Source organism: Balaenoptera ricei, chromosome 3 (genome assembly GCF_028023285.1).
Source record: "Balaenoptera ricei isolate mBalRic1 chromosome 3, mBalRic1.hap2, whole genome shotgun sequence".
Lineage (NCBI taxonomy): Eukaryota > Metazoa > Chordata > Mammalia > Artiodactyla > Balaenopteridae > Balaenoptera > Balaenoptera ricei.
In genome coordinates, this window is record NC_082641.1 from 125,268,710 (window position 1) to 125,293,330 (window position 24,621).

Below are 24,621 nucleotides of genomic sequence, written 5' to 3' on the forward strand. Positions count from 1 at the left end.
TATAATAAATGCATAAAATCAACAGGAGAATAAAAAAGACGCACTAGTAATATTTAACCCAAAAAGAAGGCAATAGTAGAAGAACAGAGAAGTAAAAAGAACAAGAGTATATTAAAACCAAATAGAAACATAGCATATGTAAATACAATCCTATCAATAATTCTATTAAATGTAAATGGTTTTAACATCCCGATCAAAAGGCTGAGACTATTACATGCTAAAAAAAAAACCCCAACTATGGCTCCAGTACATACTCCTTAAATTCAAAGTTTTAGAAAAATGTATTTTAAGTCTATTAGAAATGGGGCATTTTGGGGAGAGAATATCTCAGACCAATGTATCAGTTAGTTAATATAGTTATTGATATGTTCAACTTTCCTCCTGCTTAGTACACCAGCGGAGGTATTTTCTACTTTTTTTGTAGCCATGTCTCCATTTTGGTTTTCAAATGCATTAGCGTATGGATACTCACAATATGCTTTCATTGTATTATTTCTCAATGTTCAATTATTTCCAATGTCATTATATATATTTTTAAACTGTCATCTTCTCTTTCTTTCTTTTTTTTATCAGTTGTACTAGAAAACTATAACATTAGCTTTTTTATTAATTTTCTCTGTAGTTTCTGTTCTTTACATCATTCATTCCTATTTGTTTGCTCTGCTGCTCATTTTACAGTGAATTGAGCAATACTTAGTCTTTAAATTTTAACTTTTAAAATTTCATGACAAGGGTATTTGAAGGTATCAGTGATCATCTATCTCAGATTTGTACTTGAAGTGTTTTCATTTGTCTTTCTTTGCCAAATATTTCTTAATTTTCCTCCCTCCCAAATTTATTTAGTAATACATTATTTGATTTACAAATATGTGGTACTTTTTTTCCATTTTAAATTAACTTAATTTTATTGAATTGTGGTCAAAGAACATGGGCCATATGACACTGATCCTTTGGAATTTCCTAAGACTTTCTTTGTGGCCTGATAAATATTCTACTTTTATAAATGTTTTATATCTTCTGAAAAAATGTTTATTTTCTGTCTCTTGGATGTAGTTTTCTATTAAAATCTAATGACTTAAGCACCTTAATTTTTTCCTTTGATATATCAGCTTCTGAGAAGTGTGTGCTAAAAACTCTAACACCAGTTATTGATTTATTTAATTCTATTGGTTATTGTTTGACATATTTAGAGCCTGTATTATTGAATGTATGCTCATGATTATTATACCCTCTTGTTCTTTTCTTCTTTTTAGTTTATGTAATGTCCTTCTTTGTTACTTATGATGCAATTGGGACTGAATTCTATATATTAAGTATTAATATTTTTGCGTCTGCTCTCTTCTTATTCACTTTTGCCTTGTATCTTTTCTTATCCTATTATAATATTTGTGTGCTTTTTAATTTTAATTTTTCTGTAGTAAATTTTTTTCTGCTAAAGTGAGTTAGAAAATATTGAAGCCAAGCTTCAGCCTCTGCCTCTCCTGGTAAGTGTCAGGAGAGGACAAAGGATAAGGCTCAGAGATGAAGGTTCTAGAACCAGTGTTAACTACAGTTTGCTGCCACTTCACCAGGTCAGGAATCCATCTGTAAGCTCTCAGAAATTGTCAGTATCAGGAAGAATTGTTCTCTGTAGGCTGTGACCCACCAGCCCTTGGGGTTTGGAGGAGGAGGAGGTGGAGTAGTAAATGCTTACACCTGTTCTCATCACCTCCCAGCTGGGCTTTTCATCTGTCCATCAGCCTGCCAACATCTGTGACCTAGTATGCTGCTGTTGATTTCACTGGTGAAGCGGGAGAGGAGTGATGGCCCCAAGTTGATTGCTTGGATCCCTATCCCCATGCTTCTGCAATTTCTCCAGAAATGATTTTTGAGAGAAAACCAGCTTTTCCTTATGCTCCTGCTTTTTCCTTATGCTCCAGCCACACTTCTCTTCTTTCTGCCCCTTAAACAGGAGAATCTAGTTCCTATCACAAATCTTTTGCAATTGCAGTTCTCCATGCCTGGAATGTTCTTTCCGCAAGTCTTTAATGCCCGGCTCCTCCTCATTAATGCCATCTCACCTCAAATGTTACCTTTGCAGAAAGATCTTTCTTGACACTATATTTAAAATAGCCCCTATTCTGGGTGCTATCATATCGTGCAGTTTATTTTTCATAGCACTTGTTATAATTTAAAGTTGTTGTATTTACTGTCTATCTCTTCCCCTCAGAATGTAAATCCCTTAGAGTACGTATTCCTTTTCTCTTTTTTTGCTGGGTCAGGGTCACAGTCTAGTGGAACGCCTAGAGCCTAGTAAATGTGTAATGGGTTTTGAGGAATAAATGAACAACCAAGTGAATGGGGTAGCACATATAGCCATGACTTAACCTGTTTTCACTCTATTTTTAACTTCTTCCTAAATATATGACATGAAGAGTGGGGTATGTTTCATAGATTTTCTTTTCTAGTTTAAATTCTTTTTCCTTTTTAATTGTCTTCTAGGAGAGTTCCTCAGTGTAATCTTCTGGTTCAAAAATTTATTTTACATTTGTGTCTATCCTACTTTATTCTTGATATTGTGTGCCATACTAAGTCACAGGTCCATATCCTAAGTTTTCCAAATCTATAATTAAGACATTTTTGTTACGACAATAATGACATCAAAAAATTTGTTTTGCAATGTGATATCATATTCTTTGGTTTTAGATAGAAATTAAATCCAAGTTAACTCTGAATCAGAATATCTAGCTTATGTCACAATAATGAGTTGCCAAATAATGTTTCATAACTATTTATTTCTTCTTCACCACAAGCCTGTAATGTGGATAGGGTGTGAATTCCCATTTTTCAGATAAGGAAAGTGAGAATCAAAGAGGTGAAGTGAGTGGGTGGAAGATCTGAGATTCCAATACTAGTCATCAGTTATTACCTAGTGCAATTGTTTTTCTCACCAAATGGGTTTGTTCTTATGTATATGTCATATTATTAGAGCAGAGATGTTGGGATTTCTCTCATCATCCCTAAAAGGTGTTTAGCTTTATTGGCTTGATTATCAGTAAAGAAAACATTTAAAAAACAACAGCAACAACAATAAATGGTCAGGATATGCTAGGTACTGTTCTAAGAACTATACATGTATTAATACATTTAAATCTCTTTATAATCCTGAGAAGCTGGTAATATATGCATTTTGCAAATGAGGACACTATAGCACAGAGTGGTTAAATAACCCAAATCACACAGCTAATAAGTGGCAGATTTAGAATTATGAACCCAGCAATCTGGCTCTTGATCATTACTCTAATCTATAATACTATAAACTTTATTGTAGCTTATAGTTTGCAGAGAGCTTTCATATCCATTGTCTACTGGACCTCATGAGTACTCTATAGAGAAGGCAGGCAGGTTTTGATTGACATACAGTTTGCTAAGTTTCAAAGAGGTGACTTGGCCCACCTCACCCAGATAGCAGGTGTCTGAAATCATTTTTTCTGAAATCCGATTATATGTTTTTGTTCTTGGACCATGCTTTATTAACCACGATTTTATTCCTTCACTGCAGTCTCCTTATTATGTTTTCCTTCTCCACTGAGTTATATTGTTGTGGGCTTAAAATATTAATCTATTTATGCATCTAAGGAATATTTTATCTCTTATAGTTTGATGTTCCTTGATCATGTCTCTTGCAGTTGAATTGCAATGATTTCAAGCCAGGAAAAAGGGATGAGCATTTTCTATGTACCCTTGATTATACACCTGTTTGTGGCACAGATGGGAAAACATACAGCAACAGATGTGCACTATGTGCTAGGAACGCGTGAGTATTCTCTGAAGCAGGCTTTCTCCCTAAAGCATGTTCTCTGTATAATTATATGACACATTTTTTTCTTACATCTTTAAGATAACAATCCATTTTGTGGGAGTTAGCCATCTATAAATTATTAGGATCACTTCTTTTACTATTCTTAAGAGAAAAAATATATAGTATAACACTTTATATTTTACAAGCACACTTGTGTGCAATTTATCAGATGGTTGTCACTTTCTGTGAAGTAAGACATCTTATATATCTATACCTGTATACACACACATACACATATATATATTCATACATACACATACATACACATTTATCTGTTATCTATTTATCTATCTCCTTTCTACCTATTTAGGAGTATATCCTTTTTCATAGAGAATTATTTAATTATCAAATGATATTTATTTATTAAATGCTCAGTAATTTATAATATTAGGGTAACTGGGACTTAATATTGAACTTCTTCCCATCTATTCAACATTCACCAAATGTAGCTAAAGCATCTCACTGCCCTATATTTTGTCCTCATTTGGTTCTTTCTCCACCCGCAGTGCTAGGTTTGGTTATTGACTGTCTTCAACCAACAAGATGGCATACCTGCTTTGCAGATTCTGGCTTATGACCTCAGTCTTGAATTGGCTGCTCTTCAGTTTTTACAAATATAACAACCAATGTTTGAGAAGGCTAGTAAGAGATAATGATAAATATTCAGTCTTAAGGTTCTACAAGCTTTATCCTTCCTTATATTAAGTATCTTTACCAAACCACAACTGAATTAAATCACTCTGATCCCTGACATGACTGCATTTTCAGAAATACACTCTAAAACTATGTCTTCCACTTTCACCAAGGGTCAATATAAAGAAACAGAAAACAGAAAATAGGTAAAGAAAGAACAATTTTTTATTACACATGTATTTGTAACACTACTATGAACACACTGTACACTAGTTCTTACCATGTTTTATGTGGGGAATCCTGATAGCTTATTTAAGCCTCTAATTTCTGGTATATGACTTACTATTATACAATGAGAATCATCCTGCTCATTGTGTTTCTTTCTTAGTTCTGTCTGCTAGGAAACTCTGCAATAACACTGGAATCCAATTTTTATATTTTTCCTCAGCTGATCTCTTTTGGTATAACTTTTTTTCTTATCACTTTTAACTACTTAGGTTTTTTCTTTCTGTTGTTTTTATTATATTTTTATTGTTATACAGATGTTATAGATCTTTTTAGAGAGTGAGAAGTGTATCATATTTATGCTACTATGTTTTCAGATATGCTTTTAAAGTTCTATTAGACTGAACAATACTAATTAGGGCCTTACATACTTTCCATGAAAAACAAAATATTAGTTATCATAACCCAAATGAAGAATGGTGTAATAGTATGCTGGATACTATAAACTTGAACTCGATTATTTAAAACAACATGATCATCAACAACAACAAACTTCCTTGGGTGGCATCTAATATCTAGTTACAAGATTTACTTTTTCCCACTCTTCTGATATGGGTCCTCTCTGGAAACAGGAAAAAAAATCTGGAAATAACATTTACAGGTCTGAATCTTATCAGCTCTCCAACATGCTCTCCAAATTTCTTTGACTGTAATTTATAAACACAGACTTGCATTAGAAAAAGTAAAGAGTGCAGTGTGACACCTATTTTCAAAAGCAAAGGAGAATCACAATATATAAAGAAAAATTCCATTTGGTGAGAAGTTCCATGATATTAAACTGCTGTGTCTACTAACTTTTAATTCCAGTAAAACCAGATCTCAAGTTGGCATAAAAAGTGAAGGAGAATGTAAGAACAGTAATCCAGAGCAGGTGAGGACGAATGTCAGAGTTGGGGGGAACACTGGGGGGGCTGACTTTGAAAAGAAAGAAGATGGTCTCCTCTTCCTTCTTTGATGGGGGTGTTTGGAAAGAATTCATTCTTGCTGCACCTGAAATGGAATACTGCTCATTTAGATGAAAAGCAACTGGTAGTTCCCAAAACGGAAGCAGGTTACTTTGGTATTTAGACCTTTCATCTCTATTTCTGCTTTCTATGAAAACAAAGGAAGGAAGGAAGGGAGGGAGGGAGGGAGGGAGGGAAAGGAAACTACATGTGTTGTAGAAAGGGAACTACTTCAGTTACTTAACCTGAGTAGAAAACCCAGCACTGTCACTTGCAGTCAGGAGATTTTGGGCAGATTACTTAACCACACTTTACCAGTGTTTCCATATCTAAAAATGACAATTGGACTAACACCTTTCTATGCTAAAATTCTGTGAGCCTGTGATAATAGGGGAAGTGAGTGAGGTTACCCCCATCAAGACATTTAGCACATTGTATCTTTTTCTTTAGATTTATTTAAACTATACTTTTTGTCTTTTTTAATTGAAGTACAGTTGATTTACAATGTTGTGTTAATTTCTGCTGTACAGCAAAGTGATTCAGTTATATATATATATACACACATTCTTTTTTATATTCTTTTCCATTATGGTTTATCAAAGGATATTAGCACATTGTATTTTTTTTTTTAGCTGTATAGCATTATTTTTATGAGAAAAAGATAAATATATGTATATGTGTGTAAATATGCTTTTGCTTTTATATGCTTAGGGAAAAAAGGGAGATACCTAAAAAATCACAAATACATTTATCGCTGGAAAGTAGGATTACTCTAGGATAGTGGTTTTCAATGTTTTTTGTCTTAGGACTCATTTAAACCCTTAAAAATTATTGAGGACCCCAAGGGGCTTTGTTTATGTGAGTTATATCTATAGATATTTATTGTATCAGGAGTAAAAACTGAGAACTTTAAAAATATGTTTATTTTTCATTTTAAATTACAATAAACCCATTACATGTTAACATAAATAACCTATTTATATAAAAAAGCCACATTTTCCATAATTAAAAAAAAACAGTGAGAAGGTAACATTGTTTTACCTTTTGTAACTTTCTCTTTTATTGAAGTATAGTTGATTTATAATGTTGTGCTAATTACTGGGGTACAGCAAAGTGATTCAGTTATAGATATACATTCTTTTTTTAAATATTCTTTTCCATTATGGTTTATCATAGGATATTGAATACAGTTCTCTGTAGCACGTTGTATTTTAAATGTCTCTTTGTATCATCCAGTAGATCATGAGCAAGTTGAGGGAAAGGACTGTGTTCTACCTTCGTTCTAACACATCATAGGTTATCCATGTTTACTAATAAATGAATAAACAAGTAAACGAGTTCTATAGTTAACCATGTGAATTATACTTACTGACCTACTTTTACATGACTGGCATTGCTCTAGGTAGCTACTGTGCACTAGGCAGAGGGGCACTGGGCTCTATAAAATTTCTGAAAATAGTGTTGTAAGCATTACCATCCAGATGGTAAATGTCAAGTTTCTTTCCCTGTTCTTCAGGATCTATGTAGTGATTTTCGGCCTTATGCGAAGAATGGAAGACTTGGATGCACAAAGGAAAATGAACCAGTTCTTGGTCCTGATGGAAGGACACACAACAATAAGTGTGTGATGTGTGCTGAGCTATTGTAAGTATCCTCACCCCCAAGCTGGCCAGCAGGTGGACCTGATGAGAATGCACTTGGTTGCTGTCCTGAGAACCACTCCACAGAGAGATAAAGTCCTTTTCCTCAAGCATGTTATCCTTTGTCTTTATAAGGTGAAATGGGCCTTGCTCCCAGAGTGGCTTCTTCTCTTTTTAATTCATATTATCTGATAAAGTTTCTTAAAAGGAGTGGATAAAGCGGTTATGCTAGTTATTTAATTTATTTAATTATAATGACTTGAAAATGCACAGTGTTTTATAAGGCATAATATTTCAAAATTTAAAAGGTGCTCTCTTGTGGAATAACCTAGGTCAGTCATTTGACATGCATTGCTTCATTCAGGCATGTATAGAGACTCTTACTGAAGATGACAGTCTAATTTAAAATAATGTCATGTGGCTGAATTTATTAGTTGTATAAAAGGTGGGACTTTATGAAAGGGAAGAACTGGTGGGCTAATCTTTCTCTCAGTGCCTGACACTGCTCTGAGCACTGAGACACAGATATGAGTAAGATTCAAAGAGTCTTTCATATTCTGGCTGTTAAAGCACAGATTCTCTAATCTGTTTGTCAGCAAGCCTTAAAGTGCTCTATTTATATCACTGGATTTTTAAAATCAGGAGAGAGAAAGATTTAACAGATTAAAGGACTTCACATCTGTCTTTGAAAATTATACTATGCTGTGTGGAATTCAAGGGCATGTCCTCTCAGGTTTAAAAATAGTTATTATAACTGGTTTCCAGACAGGAAATCATCCTCATTTCCACTTTCCTATCTAGGAGGCATGCACTTTTAGTGCTCAAACCTGCCCTAATTCTATGATTCTGTGTTTCTTTTCATGTGCTAGCTAAAAAAGAGAATCTGACCTCCCTGACTCCTGGTTGGTTTCTTCCTCTGTAGAACTAAGATAGTCTTGTCTATCTCCAAGTTGAACTGCAGTTAGGTAATAGATCTGAAAGGACTTAGAAGCTCAGTTCAATGTAGCTTTTATTGACAAGGGTGCTTTTACGTGAAGGCAAACAAGTACTTTACAAGGTATAAAAAGCTATACATAAGGGTGTGGATGACAACATGTACTTCAAATGCTTAGTTTGGTTTCATCCTTGTCACAGCATTGTTTTAAAGCTCTTGGTTCTGCCTGCTAAAGCAAGTTTTCCTGACAATCTTCTGTGTGTCAATCAAGGAGTCACACCTGTCCAGTTTTACAGAACAAGGCTTCTAATTGATTGTCAGTGAGTCAGTTTCACACCCATCCTTATCATTGGCAATTTTCTGGCTCAAACATTCAAGACAGGGCAAAGCTTGTCTCATGTAAGTGGATGGGTTGAGCAAGTTGAGCAAAGGATATGGAAGTGCTTAGCACAGAACTGGACACTGAAGATATGATAAAGTCATAAACCGACCAACTATTTTCTTTTCTTAACAGCTTAAAAGAAGCTGAAGAAAATGCCAAGCGAGGTGAAACCAGAATTCGACGAAGTGCTGAAAAGGTAAATTTCTCATCAACACAATTTGGTTCTTGTGGACATAAATATTGACAATTTCTACTTGAACCTTTAAGGTAATTCAATAATGTCATTGTTCTTCATTATTACATTGAACTTGTCTCCTTAATGTTAAAGTTCCCCAAGTTGAATTCCTAGTACAATATTCCTAGTATAATATTCCTAAGTATATTAATCACTAGATTCAAAGTTAAAATAGCATTTCCCACCTAAAGCTCAAAATACTCTGCTTGCTTAAAAAAAACAGGAGAATATAAGACAAAGCTTATGCAAATTAAATTCTGCTTAGTTTCCACCAGATTTCTCTTTGACTTAGTGTAAATTACTTTTGCTTTGAATAAATTAGTTAAAAAAGCAACATAATATAAATTTGACAGGAATAACTTGAAAATAATTCCAGAATCTTTTAAACAGTATATTCACTGGTGTATTTTATGTATATTCCCACTGATGCAAATTAGTTATTCAGTTTTTCCATTATGGTTATTATGTTCAGAGAGGCGTGCATTTATAAAGGTCATGCTTCTGACTAAACAAAAACCTCAAGCAATTATTGATATTGTTGTTTTTAAAATAACCTTAAAATTAAGGTTTTTCAAATTATTCGATGATTTAGTTTTTCAATCTAGTATAAAAAATTATTCTTTTCGTTAATTGAATACACATTGTAGATAACACAGCCTGGATTTCTTAAATCACCAAGGTTATTAAACCCTACTTTCATTGAAAGTGATAGCAGCTACTTTGGTAATGAGTAGTCTTTTGTTGAAAAGTCAGAACACCTGAGTTTTAGTCCTGCTCTGGGTGTGTGAAACTGAGCAACTCATCTCTTCTGTCCAGGTCTCAATTTTCATTATTAGTAAAATAAGGAGGCTGGGTAAATGATCTCAATTTTACCCTCCTGTTGGATTCTGATTCTGTGTCCTGCACCCTTTTGTGCTAATAAAAAGATACTATTTTTGTGGATTGTAGGGCATATGTTTTCTTAAGGGGAGACACAGGTGCAATTTTTGGTAGTTAAGAGCTGAACTTCCACTTCATAATGCCGTTCAATGAAACAAATGTCCCACCCTAAATAGGGCATTCAGAATTTAAATTAAGAAACACAGAGCATTCATAATTATCCATAATGTGTTCAACACTCACTGAGATTTGAAAAGCAATTTTGTTGTGGTGGTTGTTAAATTTCAGTATAACACTTCGGGTCATCTTGTGATATTCAACATTTTATTACTTCATAAACAGGGAGTTTCTTTTCCCTTGTCTTTCATCATGCCTCAGCTACTTTTCCTTCTTTTTGTCTGTGGCTGGGGTCATTGTTTTGGTGGGGTCATTGGACATGATTATGTTGAACAGGACTGCATTATTGTGATGGCTCAATATTTGCCCCATAATTAACCTGTCAGTGGGTTGATCACACAGCATTTCTTTAGAATCTCCTTGGATGAATCACAACTTATAAACTGAAATTATCATTGTTTCTTTTTGGGAACCATTGAGCATTAATTTTATTACCACACTGTGATTATCAGGTGACTGTCTTCTGCGTCTGTATTCCCAGATTGTTACAACCAGGAAGTTCGGAACACACCCATTACTCCTCTAAAGACAAATATCTTCTCATTAGATTCTCTTTTAAAGTGTCCTAATGAAGTGTAAGTTATATATTTTTTTAAATCAGAGAATACTAGATCTAGAGAAGGTCCTAAAGAGAAGCTATTCTGAAAACTTCCTTTGTGTTGGTAGTGAGACTGAAGTCTCAAAGGTGATGTGACTTTGCTCTGGTCTCCCAGTGAGTTAGAGCCACAGTTTAATTTCCCTTCTGACTCCAAACCACACTCTTTTTTTAAATAAATTTTTTAATTGAAGTATAATTGATATGCAATATCACATTAGTTTCAGGTGTACATCATAGTGATTTGAGATATATATATATATATATATATATATACACATTTCAAAACGGTCACCATGATAAGTCTAGATACCATTTGTCACCATACAAAGTTCTTATAATATTATTGACTATATTCCCTTTGCTGTACATTACATCTCCATGACTTATTTATTTTATAACAGGAAGTCTGTACCTCTTAATCCCCTTCACCTATTTCCCCCATCCCGCCCCACTCCCCTACCCACTGGCAACCACCAGTTTGTTCTCTGTATCCATGAGTCTGTTTTATTTGTTCCTTTGTTTTGTTTTTTTAGATTCCACATATAAGGAAAGTCATACAGTAATTACCATTCTCTGTCTGACTTATTTCACTTAGCATAATACCCTCTACAACCCATCCATACTGTCACAAATGGAAAGATTTCATTCATGACTGAATAATATTCCATCCATACATACATATACATTGTATATACGTATATATCACATCTTCTTTATCCATTCATCTACTGATGAACACTTAGGTTGTTCCACGTCTTGGCTACTGTAAATAATACTGCAGTGAATAAACCATACTCTTTATGCTCGCATTTTTTTAGCTGAAATGGGAAGATGAGGGTCATACAGTTGAAAAAGGCCACAGAGAAGCATTTTTATAGATTATATTATAGTAATATATGCTATCAAGTAGTGTTTTAGTATAGTGTTTTAAAGTTTATATATATATTTATCATATATAATTAAATATAACTATTTTGTATACACACATACCCACACACACATATATATGGCCCTTATCAAATAGAATTTTCAAAACACAGAGAGAAACTTGAAAATACTGAATCCAAGTATCAATCAGGAAATTTGTGTGTATAAACCTCTTCTGAATTTTGGGAGGAAGTCACAACCTTTTTAGGTTTTCTAAATAAAGATTAGTCTTGATGGTCTGCATTTCTAAGTGGGTAATGAAGGAAAATTAGGTTCACTCCTTCTGAGGTTTCCACCTGCAGTGTTAGAAATGAACATTGATAAAGGTGGCAGAGTATATAAAAATGATCCACAGATCCACAGAGAAAACAAATAGAGTAAGCATAATGCTGTTGGATACCATCTTATTCCTTTTTCCTTGCAAACTAAGTAAATTGTTCTTGACTTGTTCCATATTAAGTAGCTCTTAAGTATCTCATCTTACAGATTCTATATTCTGCTCATTGGCAACACTTTTGTTTTGTCTTTGCTGCTGTGTTTTGTTATGTCTTTGTTGGAACCTCATGACAGATCTTTTATTTATTATCTTTACCCATAGATTTGAAAGTTAACAAAAACTATCTGATTTTAGAAAATATTTGCTCAGCCTTATTCTTTCCTAGACTCTTTTACCTTTTAATAAATACATGACATAGTATATACAGGTACCAAGTAATTTGACAATGTAATTACTATTTCTCATTAATATGTTGTGTGTGTTCACTAACACTTTCTAGAGATGACATTCTTTGACTATAAATCCATGATGCACATTTTCTAGATTAAAGAGTAGAAAAGTGCTAAATGTAATTACTTGTCTTTTTAAAGAATTTCTGCAAGGAATATGAAAACCACGTGAGGAATGGAAAACTTTTTTGTACACGGGAGAGAGAGCCAGTCCGTGGCCCTGACGGCAGGATGCATGGCAACAAATGTGCCCTGTGTGCTGAAATTCTGTAAGTATAGATGTGGTTTCTTCGGAGTTACTCAAAAGGTGAAGTGGAGGTTGACTAAAATGATGAATAAGAACAATGTTCATGGGAAGATTTGTTGTTGAGAATTCCTGAGCAGTTTTATGTCCTCTACAAATCATAATACCACCTAATAAGTAGGCTCTAATGCTATATATTTCTTTTTTAATACAAATGGATTCTAATTTCCAGTAGGATGATTGGATTACAAAATACTTGTTAACATTTTCTCCCATGACCTTTGTAAGCCTTTTTATGAGCTAGTCATAGTACAGAATGAGGGTTAAAAGCAGGCACTAGGACTTTGATTCTTTTCCTTCAGTAATTACCCCATTGTGGCAGAATAGACGGGATGCCCACAAAAAAATCCATGTTCATACGTGAACTGGATTAACTCTATCTTTTCATCTTGGACATCTGACCCTGGGGGAAGAGCAAATCCCACAACATATAAATTATGGCATTTCTAAAGATGGCTCAGGAAAGGTCTCATCACATTTTCTTTCAGATCCTTGAACTCTATGAGCTCTTTCCTACACTTTCCAACTGCCAGTTCTTGTTTTGGCCAGCTAATGTCTCTTCCATGGTTTGCATTTCAAGATTATCCTTCCTTGGATGAGATCTCCTAAAATCACTAATTAAATTCAATCTTTATAACACTTAATAATTTTATTTTATAATAATCATCATAGTTGGTATTTGTATAATTATTTCTAGTACTATTTGTTGACTGTCACTCTTCTCTACTGGTCTGTAAGTTCTAAGAAGATAGGGTATGTGTTTATACTGTAAACTACTGTACTATATGCCCAGGGTGCTGTCCAATGCTTGCCAAAAAATAATTACTAACCAAATGTTGAATAAATAAGTGAATGAATGTATGGACAAAGATCCCTGCTCTCAAGAAGCTTAAGGCTAATAGCAAAAATAATCCTTGGATGTACACACACACACACACACACACACACACACACTGCAAGACAGAATGAAAACTATCCTATAAGAGAAGAATATCCAAGTATGAAAACACACTGAAAGATGTAGAACTCATTTCCACTTTGAGGTATGGGATGTCTTCTTAAAGAAGGTAGAATTTGGGCTTCCCTGGTGGCGCAGCGGTTAAGAATCTGCCTGCCAATGCAGGGGACACGGGTTCGAGCCCTGGTCTGGGAAGATCCCACATGCCATGGAGCAACTAAGCCCGTGCACCACAACTACTGAGCCTGAGCTCTAGAGCCCGCAAGCCACAACTACTGAGCCCACGTGCCACAACTACTGAAGCCTATGTGCCTAGAGCCCATGCTCCGCAGCAAGAGAAGCCACGACAATGAGAAGCCCACGCACCACAACAAAGAGTAGCCCCCGCTCACCCCAACTAGAGAAAGCCTGCACACAGCAACGAAAACCCAACGCAGCCAAAAAATAAATAAAGAAAGAAAATTAAAGAAAAAAAAAAAAAGAAGGTAGAATTTAAGCTGGGGAGGTTTAAAAGAAGGGAAGATGACAAAAAAGAAAAAAAAAAGATTGTTACAGTGGAAGGAAATGGCAAACTTAAAGGCAAAATGAAAGGGGTTCTTTGGGGAAATGGTGAAGATTTCAATTTAATAAGGGGCTTTAGGGTGATTTGAAAATGTTTGTTCTAAAACTCAGGAACACTTAGCTGTTCCTTTCCACTTGCATCTAAACGACTATTTTGTAGCTTGAAGATTCAAAACATCTATATTCACTTCCTTATTTTTGTTTCTTTCTCCAGCAAACAGCGTTTTTCAGAAGAAGAAAATAAAGCAGATGAACACCTGAGAAAGGCTAAAGAAAAAGTTAAAAGAGAAACTGAGGTGAGGATTAGTTTGATCAATTTAGTTACGACTTTTGTAGGGTGTGTGTGTGTGTACTTTAGAATGCATTTTCAATATTCATTTATTTTTCCTCCACTACTAATGGGTTTCTGGAAACTAATTTTTAGTTACTATTTTATAAGATTTAGAATACTTATGACATTACAATTTTTAGCTCTATTTGGAGGAAATTAAGGCACATTAGTAAAAACAGTTCCACACTCCTGAATGAAGGTGATATATCAAGCTTTATCTGAATTCAAAGTTGATATACATTCTTCAAATGTGTGACAGTTGTTTTGGGGGTTTTCATTTTGAAAGCAATAGCAATGTAAAATTTTAATATGATCCTTTTAAAATCATACGACATTCTACTTTTAAAACACCTCTTAACTAGTCATCTGCCTTTTTTCCACTGCTACCATCTTAGCTCAGATACCTAATAGCTTTCTTTTGCATTGATACATTAGCATCCTGCCTGGTCTCCATACTTCTAGCCAACATCTTCCTCAATCTTCAAGATTCAATTATTCTTCCATGTTGTTTTCACAGACTAGGAAATATTTCCATGAACCAATGGCATTATGAAAATCTAATGTTTAAAGGTATTCTAGAGTGTATTTGGACCATTTCACTCCATTAAAGAGACCCTATTTAACTTATTTCTTAGAGTTATCCCACCTTCTACGAAGTGTAGTTCAGTTTCATAAAATACCTCATTCCCTTAGTCCACCTTCTGCCTTCATGTAACTATATCTTAATTGCTAAGGCCTCAGTTTCAACTGCTTTCTTTCCTTCAATCCTGGGTTACAAACTCCTTTTAATTTTAGCTGTTAAATGTCCCTCAACTATCCTCTTATCTTTCACTTTCAATTTCTTCCTTCCTTTCTCTCTTCCTTTTCTTTTTCTCCCTTCCTTCCTCCCTCCCTCCCTCCCCTCTTTCTCCCTCCCTCCCTCCCTTCCTTTCTTCTTCCCTCCTTCCTTCCTTCCTCCCCTCCTCCCTCCTTCCCTCTCTCCCTCCCTCCCTTCCTTCCTTCTCTTCTATAGTTTCCCTAGCTTCAGTCTTTAGTCACTTAAACCCTCCACACATCCGACTGGATAATCTTTCTAAAACAAAGATTTGATTAGGTCCTTCTCTGCTATAAATATTGTTTTCCATTTCCTAAGAATAAAGTCCGAAGTCCTTTCAAAGTTTAGTAGTCTGATTTTGACTTATCTTCAAGGTCTCCTTTTTTTTTTTTTTTTTATACTGCAGGCTCTTATTAGGCATCAGTTTTATACACATCAGTGTATACATGTCAATCCCAATCGCCCAATTCAGCACACCACCATCCCCACCCCACCGCAGTTTTCCCCCCTTGGTGTCCATATGTCCATTCTCTACATCTGTGTCTCAACTTCTGCCCTGCAAACTGGCTCATCTGTACCATTTTTCTAGGTTCCACATACATGCATTAATATACGATATTTGTTTTTCTCTTTCTGACTTACTTCACTCTGTATGACAGTCTCTAGATCCATCCACGTCTCAACAAATGACTCAATTTCGTTCCTTTTTATGGCTGAGTAATATTCCATTGTATATATGTACCACATCTTCTTTATCCATTTGTCTGTTGATGGGCATTTAGGTTGCTTCCATGACCTGGCTATTGTAAATAGTGCTGCAATGAACATTCGGGTGCATGTGTCTTTTTGAATTACGGTTTTCTCTGGGTATATGCCCAGTAGTGGGATTGCTGGGTCATATGGTAATTCTATTTTTAGTTTTTTAAGGAACCTCCATATTGTTCTCCATAGTGGCTGTATCAATTTACATTCCCACCAACAGTGCAAGAGGGTTCCCTTTTCACCACACCCTCTCCAGCATTTGTTGTTTGTAGATTTTCTGATGATGCCCATTCTAACAGGAGTGAGGTGATACCTCATTGTAGTTTTGATTTGCATTTCTCTAATAATTAGTGATGTTGAGCATCTTTTCATGTGCTTCGTGGCCGTCTGTATGTCTTCTTTGGAGAAATGTCTATTTAGGTCTTCTGCCCATTTTTGGATTGGGGTGTTTGTTTCTTTGATATTGAGCTGAATGAGCTGTTTATATATTTTGGAGATTAATCCTTTGTCCGTTGATTCATTTGCAAATATTTTCTCCCATTCTGAGGGTTGTCTTTTCGTCTTGTTTATGGTTTCCTTTGCTGTGCAAAAGCTTTGAAGTTTCATTAGGTCCCACTTGTTTATTTTTGTTTTTATTTCCATTACTCTAGGAGGTGGATCAAAAAAGATCTTGCTGTGATTTATGTCAAAGAGTGTTCTTCCTATGTTTTCCTCTAAGAGTTTTATAGTGTCCAGTCTTATATTTAGGTCTCTAATCCATTTTGAGTTTATTTTTGTGTATGGTGTTAGGGAGTATTCTAATTTCATTCTTTTACATGTAGCTGTCCAGTTTTCCCAGCACCACTTATTGAAGAGACTGTCTTTTCTCCATTGTATATCTTTGCCTCCTTTGTCATAGATTAGTTGACCATAGGTGCGTGGGTTTATCTCTGGGCTTTCTATCTTGTTCCATTGATCTATGTTTCTGTTTTTGTGCCAGTACCATATTGTCTTGATTACTGTAGCTTTGTAGTATAGTCTGAAGTCAGGGAGTCTGATTCCTCCAGCTCCATTTTTTTGCCTCAAGACTGCTTTGCCTATTCGGGGTCTTTTGTGTCTCCATACAAATTTTAAGATGATTTGTTCTAGCTCCGTAAAAAATGCCATTGGTAATTTGATAGGGATTGCATTGAATCTGTAGATTGCTTTGGGTAGTATACTCATTTTCACAATGTTGATTCTTCCAATCCAAGAACATGGTATATCTCTCCATCTGTTGGTATCATCTTTAATTTCTTTCATCAGTGTCTTATAGTTTTCTGCATACAGGTCTTTTGTCTCCCTAGGTAGGTTTATTCCTAGGTATTTTATTCTTTTTGTTGCAATGGTAAATGGGAGTGTTTCCATAATTTCTCTTTCAGATTTTTCATCATTAGTGTATAGGAATGCAAGAGATTTCTGTGCATTAATTTTGTATCCTGCAACTTTACCATATTCATTAATTAGCTCTAGCAGTTTTCTGGTGGCAGTTTTAGGATTCTCTATGTATAGTATCATGTCATCCGCAAACAGTGACAGTTTTACTTCTTCTTTTCCAATTTGTATTCCTTTTATTTCTTTTTCTTCTCTGATTGCCGTGGCTAGGACTTCCAAAACTATGTTGAATAATAGTGGTGAGAGTGGACATCCTTGTCTCGTTCCTGATCTTAGAGGAAATGCTTTCAGTTTTTCACCATTGAGAATGATGTTTGCTGTGGGTTTGTCATATATGGCCTTTATTATGTTGAGGTAGGTTCCCTCTATGCCCACTTTCTGGAGAGTTTTTATCAGAAATGGGTGTTGAATTTTGTCAAAAGCTTTTTCTGCATCTATTGAGATGATCATATGGTTTTTATTCTTCAGTTTGTTAATATGGTGTATCACATTGATTGATTTGCGTATATTGAAGAATCCTTGCATCCCTGGGATAAATCCCACTTGATCGTGGTGTATGATCCTTTTAATGTGTTGTTGGATTCTGTTTGCTAGTATTTTGTTGAGGATTTTTGCATCTATATTCATCAGTGATATTGGTCTGTAATTTTCTTTTTTTGTAGTGTCTTTGTCTGGTTTTGGTATCAGGGTGATGGTGGCCTCATAGAATGAGTTTGGGAGTGTTCCTTCCTCTGCAATTTTTTGGAAGAGTTTGAGAAGGATGGGTGTTAGCTCTTCTCTAAATGTTTGATAGAATTCACCTGTGAAGCCATCTGGTCCTGGACTTTTGTTTGTTGGAAGATTTTTAATCACAGTTTCAATTTCATTACTTGTGATTGGTCTGTTCATATTTTCTATTTCTTCCTGGTTCAGTCTTGGAAGGTTATACCTTTCTAAGAATTTGTCCATTTCTTCCAGGTTGTCCATTTTATTGGCATAAAGTTGCTTGTAGTAGTCTCTTAGGATGCTTTGTATTTCTGCAGTGTCTGTTGTAACTTCTCCTTTTTCATTTCTGATTTTATTGATTTGAGTCCTCTCCCTCTTTTTCTTGATGAGTCTGGCTAATGGTTTATCAATTTTGTTTATCTTCTCAAAGAACCAACTTTTAGTTTTATTGATCTTTGCTATTGTTTTCTTTGTTTCTATTTCATTTATTTCTGCTCTGATCTTTATGATTTCTTTCCTTCTGCTAACTTTGGGTTTTGTTTGTTCTTCTTTCTCTAGTTTCTTTAAGTGTAAGGTTAGATTGTTTACTTGAGCTTTTTCTTGTTTCTTTAGGTAGGCTTGTATAGCTATAAACTTCCCTCTTAGAACTGCTTTTGCTGCATCCCATAGGTTTTGGGTCGTCGTGTTTTCATTGTCATTTGTCTCTAGGTATTTTTTGATTTCCTCTTTGATTTCTTCAGTGATCTCTTGGTTATTTAGTAACGTATTGTTTAGCCTCCATGTGTTTGTCCTTTTTACGTTTTTTTCCCTGTAATTCATTTCTAATCTCATAGCGTTGTGGTCAGAAAAGATGCTTGATATGATTTCAATTTTCTTAAATTTACTGAGGCTTGATTTGTGACCCAAGATGTGATCTATCTTGGAGAATGTTCCGTGCGCACTTGAGAAGAACGTGTAATCTGCTGTTTTTGGATGGAATGTCCGATATATATCAATTAAATCTATCTGGTCTATTGTGTCATTTAAAGCTTCTGTTTCCTTATTTATTTTCATTTTGGATGATCTGTCCATTGGTGTAAGTGAGGTGTTAAAGTCCCCCACTATTATTGTGTTACTGTCGATTTCCTCTTTTATAGCTGTTAGCAGTTGCCTTATGTATTGAGGTGCTCCTATGTTGGGTGCATATATATTTATAATTGTTATATCTTCTTCTTGGATTGATCCCTGGATCATTATGTAGTGTCCTTCCTTGTCTCTTGTAACATTCTTTAATTTAAAGTCTATTTTATCTGATATGAGTATAGCTACTCCAGCTTTCTTTTGATTTCCATTTGCATGGAATATCTTTTTCCATCCCATCACTTTCAGTCTGTATGTGTCCCTAGGTCTAAAGTGGGTCTCTTGTAGACAGCATATATATGGGTCTTGTTTTTGTATCCATTCAGCCAGTCTATGTCTTTTGGTTGGGGCATTTAATCCATTCACGTTTAAGGTAATTATCGATATGTATGTTCCTATGACCATTTTCTTAATTGTTTTGTGTTTGTTTTTGTAGGTCCTTTTCTTCTCTTGTGTTTCCCACTTAGAGAAGTTCCTTTAGCATTTGTTGTAGAGCTGGTTTGGTGGTGCTGAATTCTCTTAGCTTTTGCTTGTCTGTAAAGCTTTTGATTTCTCCATCAAATCTAAATGAGATCCTTGCCGGGTAGAGTAATCTTGGTTGTAGGTTCTTCCCTTTCATCACTTTAAGTATATCATGCCACTCCCTTCTGGCTTGCAGAGTTTCTGCTGAGAAATCAGCTGTTAACCTTATGGGAGTTCCCTTGTATGTTATTTGTCGTTTTTCCCTTGCTGCTTTCAATAAGTTTTCTTTGTCTTTAATTTTTGCCACTTTGATTACTATGTGTCTCGGCGTGTTTCTCCTTGGGTTTATCCTGTATGGGACTCTCTGCGCTTCCTGGACTTGGGTGGCTATTTCCTTTCCCATGTTAGGGAAGTTTTCGACTATAATCTCTTCAAATATTTTCTCTGGTCCTTTCTCTCTCTCTTCTCCTTCTGGGACCCCTATAATGCGAATGTTGTTGCGTTTAATGTTATCCCAGAGGTCTCTTAGGCTGTCTTCATTTCTTTTCATTCTTTTTTCTTTAGTCTGTTCCTCAGCAGTGAATTCCATCATTCTGTCTTCCAGGTCACTTATCCGTTCTTCTGCCTCAGTTATTCTGCTATTGATTCCTTCTAGTGTAGTTTTCATTTCAGTTATTGTATTGGTCATCTCTGTTTGTTTGTTCTTTAATTCTTCTAGGTCTTTGTTAATCATTTCTTGCATCTTCTCAATCTTTGCCTCCATTCTTATTCCAAGGTCCTGGATCATCTTCACTATCATTATTCTGAATTCTTTTTCTGGAAGGTTGCCTATCTCCACTTCATTTAGTTGTTTTTCTGGGGTTTTTTCTTGTTCCTTCATCTGGTACATAGCCCTCTGCCTTTTCATCTTCTCTATCTTTCTGTAACTGTGGTTTTTGGTCCACAGGCTGCAGGATTATAGTTTTTCTTGCTTCTGTTGTCTGCCCTCTGGTGGTTGAGGCTATCTAAGAGGCTTGATGGGAGGCTCTGGTGGTGGGTAGAGCTGACTGTTGCTGTGGCGGTCAGAGCTCAGTAAAACCTTAATCCACTTGACTGTTGATGGGTGGGGCTGGGTTCCCTCCCTGTTGCTGTGGCGGTCAGAGCTCAGTAAAACCTTAATCCACTTGACTGTTGATGGGTGGGGCTGGGTTCCCTCCCTGTTGGCTGTTTTGCCTGAGGCAACCCAACACTGGAGCCTACCCGTGCTCTTTGGTGGGGTTAATGGCAGACTCTGGGAGGGCTCACGCCAAGGAGAACTTCCCAGAACCTCTGCTGCCAGTGTCCTTATCCCCACGGTGAAACAGAGCCACCACTCGCCTCTGCAGGAGACCCCCCAACACCAGCAGGTAGGTCTGGTTCAGTCTCCCCCAGGCTCACTGCTCCTTCCCCTGGGTCCTGATGCACACATTACTTTGTGTGTGCCCTCCAAGAGTGGGGTCTCTGTTTCCCCCAGACCCGTCAAAGTCCTGCAATCCAATTCCCACTAGGCTTCAAAGTCTGATTCTCTAGGAATTCCTCCTCCCGTTGCCTGACCCCCAGGTTGGGAAGCCTGACGTGGGGCTCAGAACCTTTACTCCAGTGGGTGGACTTCTGTGGTATAAGTGTTCGCCAGTCTGTGAGTCACCCACCCAGCAGTTACGGGGTTTGATTTTACTCTGCTTGCGCCCCTCCTACCGTCTCACTGTGGCTTCTCCTCTGTCCTTGGACGTGGGGTATCCTCCTTGGTGAAGTCCAGGGTCTTCCTGTCAATGATGGTCCAGCAGTCAGTTGTGATTCTGGTGCTCTCGCAAGAGGGAGTGACAGCACGTCCTTCTACTCCGCCATCTTGGTTAATCCAAGGTCTCCTTTTAACCAGTTCCCAAACCTTCCTCTTTGTGTCCTGCTAATTCTTTAGCCACTATACTCCTGACTGTAATAGATTATCTCAAAATAACATATTCTTTTACACCTCTATGTCTTTGCATATCATAATTCCTCCTGGAGGACTTTTTTGCCACATTGTTCTCCTAGGCACATTCTAAAGATACAACTCAAATATAAGCTCTTCTCTGAACTTCCTTGGATCATTCTTTCCTATATGCTGGTGCACACTTAATTTAGACATGTGTCATATCCCTTAGCTTTTTATATTGCAAGTCCTTATCCTTTTCACTTGACATAAAAGCGCTAAATCACATTCATATTTAATCCTTTTAACTTAATATATTTGTTAAACACTTAAATGGATGAATCTTATAAGAGAAATATCACAAAATTTTTGGACAATTATAAATCCTAAATGTTTTATTTTTTTATCCTTAATTCCTCTTTTCCAATATCTTTGATAAAGAGTATCTAAAGTTTATAGAGAACCATATCTAAACTGTCTCATTTTCTTTATTCAGAAACTCTGCAGTGAATATCAGGATCATGCAAAGAATGGAATACCTTTCTGTACCACAGAAAATGACCCTATTCGTGGCCCAGATGGGAAAATGCATGGCAACTTGTGTTCCATGTGTCAAGACTTCTAGTGAGTACAGAGTTTTAGAATGTCGAAGAGAAAAGGGATCCTACAGTAATCTAATAGAACTAGCTTGTTTCATGGATGGGCAAACTGTGGCTCAGAACTGGGAAGGGAGTTGAAGAAGTTACACAGAGAATGTAAGTAATAGAGCTGGGAATAAGTACCTAGAGCACTTATGCCAAGATGTCTGTTACCCCCGACACTCATTCTCTTAGCACTGGAACATCCTGACTTATGCAAATATCAAATTCTCCCTACTGCTGAAGCTTCATATTGTGAACCTGTTGTGCAAGTTTATAGGCATCTCATCTTCCAGAGGGACGAAGACCCAAAGTTAACACTTACTGCAGAAATTGATTATTGAAGTTGCCCATGAAACAACCATGAACTCTTATTAAATTACAGTAAATGTTACTTTATATAATGTGACATTTCTCAGTAAGTTATAACTGAGTTTGGTTTCAAAATTTGGGACTGCACTCAGTTTATCTGATTGAGTTCAGATTAAGTAGTTGACTACATTTAGAATCTTTGGTCTTTTGTAATTCGATTGACAACCATGTATGGTTGAAATACCATCAGTTAACTGTGCATACCATGCAATTCCATTGTACAAAGCAAATTTAGGCTCATTTGGTTTATCAGTGTATGGAAATTATTAATATTTTTCCACCCATCCTACATTTTCTTACAGATAACACAGCCATGAGTAAGCAATACATGTAAACTGAATTAATAAAGCTACGGCATACACGACGTGGTAGATAGAACATAGACTTGAGAGGAGAAATTTGGGTTAGTTGTGGTCATATCCTGAGATTATAAGCAAAGCCCTCACCGCCTCACCTTGTCTCTGTGAAACAGGGGACTAGTCAATGTGCTTTATTAAGGCCACTTTCAGGCTCCAGGTGTAATGTCACCAGGGTACTAGTTTTGATATCTCCTTGATGAACACTGATGATGTTCCTTTTCTGATCACAGCCAAAAAAGGTAATTTACAGAAAGCAAGTCTCCCAAATCCACAAGTAACGTTATCTTTATTTCAGTGTTATGCAGAAACTATGAAGACGTTAAGGTATCTTATCATACTGGAGGCTGTTTTGTTGCTTCTCATTAGTATGTAGTGATAAAAGGGCAAAGTCGCTCCTTCTTGAGGAGGGAGGACAGATTAGCAATGCAGAAATGTGGAGAAACCATTGACTGTGTTTGGTCCTATGGATCTGTCCTGTTTTTGTTTTGTTTTTTCTCATTCAGCCAAGCAGAAGCTGAAGAAAAGAAAAAGGCTGAAGCAAAAGCAAGAAGTAAAAGAGAACCTGGAAAAGCACGCTCATATGCAGTGAGTAGACTGTAATTTGAACACACTTCAAAGAGCCTAAAGGCTGGAATATTGCCCTGCAAAAATCCCCAGAAAATCTTAACCTTTCAATCTGGAGATGACATTGAGATGAATGATATGGGAGTTGATCAATTCTTGCTGCTTCAGAGACTAACTCTGTACAGTAAAAAGAACTTATTTGCAGTCTGAAACAAAATGATTTCTAGTTCTAGTTTCATCACTTACAGACTATGCTAGCTTTTGCTTACCACTTTCCTGAGACACTTAGTGTATATTTTCTATATGTGAATTTTTGAAATTTCATATCTGAGTTGGGTTCAAAATACATTGTACACACACAGAAAACATGGTTTTTACCTTTGAAATATTACAATATTCATTTTCATGGCTTTATATAAGTTACCGTTAACTTCTTCTTTAGATGATGAAAGTCTCCTAGTCTTCCCTTTAAGTTCTATTCTTTTTCTTATCCAACCATCCTCCCTAACACAGCTGGAGTAAAGTTTCAAAATATTAACTAGATCATAATACTGCTCTTCTTAAAATGCACAAATAACTCATTATCAACTAAAGGATGCATTTCAATCTCCTTAACTCTCTTATTTGGCTCCTTACCGTCATTCAGAAATTCATGTTCTGCTATAGGCCATGTAGTGTCTGACATGTGCTTCTCAGCTTATTTTAGCAATCTAAAATGTGTATTTCTCAATCCATTTCTTAACCAGGAAAATCCTATTTACTCTTCAAAGTCTCACTCAAAGTATCCTAGTTCCCTGACATCTTCCCTGATTTCCACAATCAGATTTCATGGTATGAACCTCCGAGTTCTCAGATTTTCTTGTACCTGTATGTTTGCACTTATTTTATTCTATTTAGATTATAGTGGAGTTTACTTATCTACCTCTTTTATTATACATCCTATTATGTCTTATTTGTTTTCATCTCTTAGCAAATCACGAGGTTTTTTTGGTTCAATTGAATTTTATATTTGAGAGAAACACAACTAAAATCCTGGGCTCAAAGATTAGTTTCTACCAATGTAGATACTTCAAACTTCTGCTTTGAATGGGAATAAAACGTGTGTCCAAATTACCTTCTCTATCTTGGCAG

General features: G+C 35.9%; 1 protein-coding gene across 1 annotated transcript in view; it reads left to right on the forward strand.

The window, feature by feature from the left end:
- SPINK5 (serine peptidase inhibitor Kazal type 5) overlaps positions 1-24,621 on the forward strand; it is an 80,220-nt gene that overhangs the window by 13,971 nt on the left and 41,628 nt on the right. The window contains 8 exon segments of the mRNA XM_059919546.1: positions 3,669-3,796; positions 5,567-5,630; positions 7,220-7,347; positions 8,792-8,855; positions 12,343-12,470; positions 14,239-14,320; positions 22,054-22,181; positions 23,430-23,511. Of these exon segments, the coding sequence (XP_059775529.1) occupies positions 3,669-3,796; positions 5,567-5,630; positions 7,220-7,347; positions 8,792-8,855; positions 12,343-12,470; positions 14,239-14,320; positions 22,054-22,181; positions 23,430-23,511 (804 nt within the window).